Source organism: Morone saxatilis, unplaced genomic scaffold (genome assembly GCF_004916995.1).
Source record: "Morone saxatilis isolate NCDOM2014 unplaced genomic scaffold, NCSU_SB_2.0 Contig6, whole genome shotgun sequence".
NCBI lineage: Eukaryota > Metazoa > Chordata > Actinopteri > Moronidae > Morone > Morone saxatilis.
The window spans coordinates 7,194,132-7,201,004 of NW_023340206.1; the positions used below are offsets into that span (position 1 = coordinate 7,194,132).

General features: G+C 43.7%; 1 protein-coding gene across 1 annotated transcript in view; it reads right to left on the reverse strand.

Annotated features, from left to right (window-relative positions):
- Nucleotides 1–1,876: 1,876 nt before the first annotated feature.
- The window catches only part of scn1lab (sodium channel, voltage-gated, type I like, alpha b), a 31,982-nt gene continuing 26,985 nt past the window's right edge, over nt 1,877–6,873 (reverse strand). Inside the window, exons 23-27 of the mRNA XM_035677883.1 lie at nt 6,511–6,564; nt 6,257–6,394; nt 4,515–4,619; nt 4,146–4,416; nt 1,877–4,052 (exon numbers count right to left, since the gene is read on the reverse strand). Coding sequence (XP_035533776.1) covers nt 2,860–4,052; nt 4,146–4,416; nt 4,515–4,619; nt 6,257–6,394; nt 6,511–6,564 — 1,761 coding nt within the window. The 3' untranslated portion in view covers nt 1,877–2,859. The remainder of the gene's footprint in view (nt 4,053–4,145; nt 4,417–4,514; nt 4,620–6,256; nt 6,395–6,510; nt 6,565–6,873) is intronic.

Consider the following 6,873-nt stretch of genomic DNA (forward strand, 5'->3'; position numbering starts at 1 on the left):
GTGTGTGTGTGTGTGTTAAACAGTGCATTAGCGAAGCTTCGGCAGTGTTTAACATGTCAGGGCAGGAGTTTGGAGAAGCTCCTCTCCTCCATAAAACATTTTTCCTTCTTACTGCACTGGATCTGGGGTGTGACTCACTAAAATCCACCTGTACTGTTTGTAGGAATAACTTGAGGGAAATAACAACAGGAACAGAACTGGAATTTGCAAACACATTTAGCTCTTCACTGACTCCAGAAAACACTATATAACGGGCTGAAACAGAAGCAGTGGCAACAGTAAGTCAGGAATTCCAGCTGAGAATTGAATAATTTAGGTCATTTTACTCCGACTCATCTCGTGTTGAAAATAAGATGTTGGCTAAGCGAGGGTAACACACGTTCATACAGCATAGTAGGTCAGCAGAATTAAGCAACATAAAAAAACACACAGTTTAGTACTGTGTGGTGGATATGTTGCGTTATGATTCAGTTGATTCATCACAGTTTAATGGCAGATATCGTCTGGTTCCAGCATTTCCAATATGAACATTTGCTTCTGTCTTTTCTTTTAAATTAAGACTGTTGGTCAAACAAACCAGGACATCGGGTTTTCAGAGCACAATAACACACAGATTCATTGCCAAACAAATCATGTACTTTTTTTTATGGTTTGGTGCTGCGGCTTATTTTAGTTTGACCTGAAATTCAAAGTTCCTTTTTGTGGTACACAGGTGTTTCTTCACCTGAGGGCTTTTTTTTGTGTTGTGACTTCTCTGTGATCACTCCCACAATATGCTGTAAGTGACAAAACATGCGAGAACATGGCAGGCAGTATGTTAGAAAAGGACCACTCACAGTCAGTGAGGTAATACTGCCTGGGGTACGGGAAGGGAGTATGATATGTAGTGTAGATGGATGTTGCCTGTTTAAATTCCTTAGTTCCACAAAAGTAGTGTTGCATAAGTGAGATTTGTTGGAAATGGGCCAATGGAGACAAATGATTAACCAGTGTGAGCTGAAGTAAAGATCTTTATCTATGATTAAGTGTTCAGTAGTAGTATCTTTCGATTTTATCTGCAGGGTTGGGTTCAGGGTAAGGGAATTCTGGGATTTTCAAGTAAATTCCCGCCAAAATAGGGTCCCTTTTCCACAGAGCGTCCCAGGAATTTTAGCATGTGTGCTTGTGTTATCATATATTTAAGACTATTGTACGTCACTAAAGCACTCTAGCTCATAAACGCCACTCCACAGTTGCCGAAGCTATAGCCTGACCTTAAATCTGCGTTATAATGGTGATATAACCCAATCAGCTTTTCATCTGGTACAATTAGTTTATGTTAAAATAGCCGTTTTCAGCTCAGCAAACAAAGCAGTGCGCAAATTCTGTAGATGGAAACTATGCAGGTGGTTCAATAAATGGCATAATCTGATATGCAGACCATCTAATCAAAGCAGTAGGACTGTCCTGTCCTCACTAATGCGTCCTGTGTCCTCGATGACACTCACTGAAGAATGAACTCTGTACTCTTTCCAGTATTCAGCAAAAAAATATGCTACAGTCTTACATTTTAGGCTTCTATAATGTAAAATATTAAACCTCAAACACACAGGCACAGACAAACAGCAGCTGTAAACAAAAAAACAGCACTGCAGTGGTTACATGCAGGTTGCACATGTAGCGGGGCACATTGCCACATCTGCATCTGCATGTTAAACTGCTTACTGTTACCGCTCTATTAAAGGTCCAGTGTGTAACCATTAGGAGGATCTAAAGGCAGAAATGGAATATAATAGTCATAGGTAAGTTTTCATTAGTGTACAATCACCTGAAAATAAGATTGGTTGTGCTTTTGTTACCTCAGAATGAGACCTTTTTATCTACAGAGGGAGTGGATCCTCTTTTATCGACCATGTTTCTACAGTAGCCCAGAATGGACAAACACACTGGTCCTTTCAGCCAACAATTTTCTGGCTCTAGCTTCATATTTAACGGACAGATGTGAGGGTGGCGTCAACCTTCTCATCGAACTCTCCACAAAAAAGCCTCTAAGAATATTTCCCAAAATGTCAAACAGTCGCTTTAAACGTGTCTCATTCCTTGCATACATTCAGCTTCTCTGTATTTAGAGACTTGTATTTTTCTACTGAAATGGGGCGGAGATGGCAGTCCAGCTAGAAGCATAATACAGGTTTCAACAATCACTGATGGCACACCAGTGAGTAGAACGTATTTGTCCATTGCACTTCAGCACTTCGTATACTGTATGAATCGAGAGCATTCTGTCACTGACCCTGCATTGTACGAGTTTCAGATGGTTGTAGTTTCCAGCATTGACTTTGTCTGCCCTTGGTGATTTTACAACAGTGAAAGCAGTGGACACATTCTCACGATAATGACACAAAAAAGTAGAAAACATTCTTTCTCATTAAAAAAGGAAACCCTGTAACAAAAAAACAAAACAAAAAAAATGCAGAGTACTTGTTAAGTGATACAGCGATTGTTAAATTCAAGACACTGGATTTATAGTAGTAGCAGCAGCACTAGCTACAGACAACTTAACAGTACACTCAAGTGTGTCAGATAGTAACAACAACCAATAGGAAAATCACAAGCGTTTTGCAGAGAGGCTTTTCCATGTTCCAGTCAATCTCTGGCAGTGTCTGCTGGATAATTTGATTCCATATTTCCCCACTGAGAAGACCCCCATGTATTCACATATGACATAACCGCACTCCCATTTTAGGCCTACCTGGCGTAGCATTCCTCGGAACAATCAACACACAAGTGTACGTCTATCTACCCCCTTTAGAAGCTGTAAACAAATTTCCCTCATGTCTCTGATGCATTTTTTTTATTTTTTGTTCCTTTTTAAAAAGTCTATTTCTTTCTGTCTTTCAAGTCTTTCCCTTTGTTCTCCTTTTCCCTGTTTTCTTTCTCGTATTTGTCCTTGTCCGACTTCGTCACACTATTGTAAGAAGGCGGGGAGGCTGTGGAGGGGGTCATGTCTGTTTTGTCCGAAGTGGAGTTCTCGGTGAACTTGCTGATGACCATCACGTCCTTGTCAGGGTCGCGGATGCCCTCCTTCAGCTTCTCCTTGTAGAGGGCGGAGGCCTTCTTCATGGCCAGGCGGATCATGTAGTGGCGGAAGGCTCTCTGGATGATTTTGGCTGACATGTCCTCCTGTTTGCGGCGGAGCGTAGTGGTGATGGGCTCGTAGGACACCTTAGAGGGGTTGGACGCCATGAAGCGCTCCTCCATCTGCCCGCGTAACACGTCCATTTCACCGCCCTCGCCCAACACTCGCTTGGTGAAGGCGAACAGGATGTCGAGGCAGTGGATGCGCTCGCCACTCACCATCGGCAGGTCCATGGAGATGAGCTGGATCATATTCGGCTTGGGCATGCGCAGCGGTGGATCGAGAGCGTTTGCAAAGTCAGAGAGCTTGCTGTACTCCATGAACTGAGTGGCGTCGGGATCGAAGCGCTCCCACACTTCGTAGAACATCTCAAAGTCATCCTCGCTCAGCGGCTCGGCGCTCTCCTCTGTGGCCACGCTGAAGTTCTCCAGGATGACGGCGATGTACATGTTGACCACAATGAGGAAGCAGATGATGATGTAGCTGACGAAGAAGAAGATGCCCACTGACGGGTTGCCACAGTTGCCTTTGTAATAGTTGCCCGGGTGCTCCATCTGGCTGTCACAGTCGGGCTCTCTCTTGTTCAGTATGGGCGCCAGCAGGCTGTCCCACCCGGCCGAGGTGGTAATCTGAAACAAGCAGATCATGCTGTTCCCGAAGGTCTCGAAATTGAACATGTCGTTGATTCCGGCCTCCCGCTTCACGTAGGCAAAGTTGGACATGCCAAAGATGGCGTAGATGAACATGACTAGGAAGAGAAGGAGGCCGATGTTGAACAGGGCAGGGAGAGACATCATCAAGGCAAAGAGGAGCGTCCGGATGCCTTTGGCACCTTTGATAAGGCGGAGGATGCGGCCTATCCTGGCCAGGCGGATCACTCGAAACAGTGTTGGGGACACAAAGTACTTCTCGATAACTTCAGATAAAAACATGCCTGCAAAAGCAAAAAAAAAAAAAAAGACATTCAGGACACATTTTCACTCAGTAGTAGGACTGGAAAGCTGAGGTACCTTAAACTTTTCCTCACCTACGATAGACAGGATCACCACCACAAAGTCAAATATATTCCAGCCAATGGTGAAGTAATAGTGACGCAGAGAGATCATCTTCAGCACACACTCCCCGGTGAAGAGCACGATGAAGACCAGGTTGATCCAGTAGAGGATTTTGTCCATATCTGGCGTCTGGTCATCCGTCTCCACCATCATGGTCACCATGTTAAGGCAGATGAGGATCATGATCACGATGTCAAAGGCCTGCTTTGTGATGCAGTCGAACACGCAGCCTTGAAATGCATTCTGGGAGGCGGAGAGGACAAGAGAGCAGTGGTCATTTCACGCCTCTGCATGTAGAATAGACAGAATAAAGCGCACAGTGTGAGCACGTATAGGCTTACTGTAGGCCGAGGTATAGGTTTCTGTGGTTTCTTGGAGCCCAGCTTCTTCATGGCATTGTAGTATTTCTTCTGTTCTTCTGTCATGAAGATGTCCTGACCTCCAAAGTAAAGAGGAGGAAAACAAAACTTGGTTATAACCACGTATGAAAATATTTTGTTTACATTTAAAAAAAAGCAAAGAGAACGACAAATCCACCATATATTTCAGTTTGGAACAATGCCTTCGAAGTACACTAGGTCTTCAATGTTTCTAATGAAATCAGAAGCTTCACAGAGAGTATAACACAATCATCAGTCTGCAGGAAAATTCAGTAAAAAATCGTTTGACGGTAAAATGTGGAGTCCTTAGAAAATATATGACACCTAAGACAGAGAACCCTCTATCCCTCTTAATAGGACACTTCTGCAAAGTAAATTACATCTTCTTTGCATTTGTGGAACTGTATACTATGATCTGTCAAGTGGCCATTTTGGTTGTTGTTGCTGTCTCGTTTTCTTGCAACCCCATACGGTCAGGTCACCAAAACCAATCAAAAATCAATTTGTAAGAGGAAACAGGTGTGGCTCTCCTGCACAGAAGATCAGTTGGGTGCTCTGTCTAATAAAAAACAAAGAAAAAAACAGTCTGTATTTCCCAAAAAACAAAGTGAAGAATAAAGGCGGCAGTTCACAGGGCAGAACCAGCAGAAGGATTACCTCATGTTATTCTTTTATCTATATTGATTTGAGATCAATAGGCGCACAAAACTGCTGACGCATATTGGCACGAAGCCTTTCACAGAGCATGCCTGACAGCAGCAAGCTCTCTTTTTTAAAGACACATCACCAATCAACAGAAAACAATCTCACCTGCAGGAAAATCCCCCCACTCCCTTTTTTGTAATGTCATGCAGTGTTTCTTTCTAAATTTGTTGTATTACTTTTAGTTAATTCTTTATTTGTAACCCTTTTTGGATGGCGTCAACGCGGTCTCTATGGTCTCATTAACAGAAGACATGAATCCCCCTCACGCTATCCTACGCGAGGCACACATCACACTCTGGGCTCACTCGCTGTATGATGCGTGTCTGGAGGGAGGACTGGTGTCAACACTCGACAACCATCTGTGTGACGCTGTGCCTGTGGGGGCCGCTGAACCGCACCAAACGATACAGTGTCTCAGTCAGTCAGTCAAGTCAGACCTGCCAGCACGCAGCAAACACAGTGCAAACCCCCTCCCCCTCCCCAACCCTCAACCTCTCCTCCTCCCTCTCCTGGGCGTTGCCAATCCTACATGTTAGCGCTTGGTTGAATGGAGGGCACATTTCCAGACTACATTCACCCTGACAATATATATATATCTGTGTGTGTGTGTGTGTGTGTGAATGCAGGCAGGGTGTTTCTCAGTGACTCATGCACCCTCCGAAATCCTTGGCAGTAGCAGGTCCTCACTGTGCTACAGATAATCATTATTCTGTAGTTCCGTTCTTTCTTTAACGCAGCCGGCTCTGATCCGGACCCGGACTGTGCTTGGAGTGGTGTCCGTTGGTGCTCCATTGAAACATCCATTGGCTGTGAGTGTCAACATTAATAACAGCTGGCAGGGTTGAACCAATAACCCGGGATTTCCTGGGATTTCAGTTTTACTTTGAAATATTATTGCATCCATAAAAAGCTGACCCATCTCTCCTAACAAGTCTATAGAACATTTCACTATCTACGTTTACTTGATCTGATAGAGACTGTTACTAAATGCAACTCATCTTCTTCTTCTGCTGGTTGAAGTTGTCGATGATCACGCCGATGAACAGGTTGAGGGTGAAGAAGGAGCCAAAGATGATGAAGATGACAAAGTAGAGGTACATGTACAGGTTCACTTCATATTTAGGCTGGTCTTCCAACTAGAACAAGCAAGAGAGAACAAAATATAAAAAATAAATACTTCATAACTTGTGTATGTCAATCCCATAATGCAGAAAAGCTAAATGGCTTTTTTCAACTTTGTGAAAGCGCTTACATTTCGAGAGTCCACAGCTGCGTACATGATATCCATCCAGCCCTTAAATGTTGCCTGAGAGCAGATGAGAGATGTGTCAGTCTGGATGGTGGAGGTTATCACATAAACTCTGTCTGCTCGGGGATACAACAGTTACATCACATTTAACATAACCAACTGTCTTTTATAATGGTGTCGATCATTAAAGCTGCAAGATTTATTGTAAGCCACTGAAAAAAAGAGGTTAGTGTTTATGCTGCTGGCATCAGTTATATCAGACCTGGAGAGTATTTCTTCACTAAAAGAAGAGCAAAGGACGGCACTGAAGGATTTTCTCGATGGAAAAGATGTCTTCGCTCTTCTCTTGAGTGACTTCGGATGGTT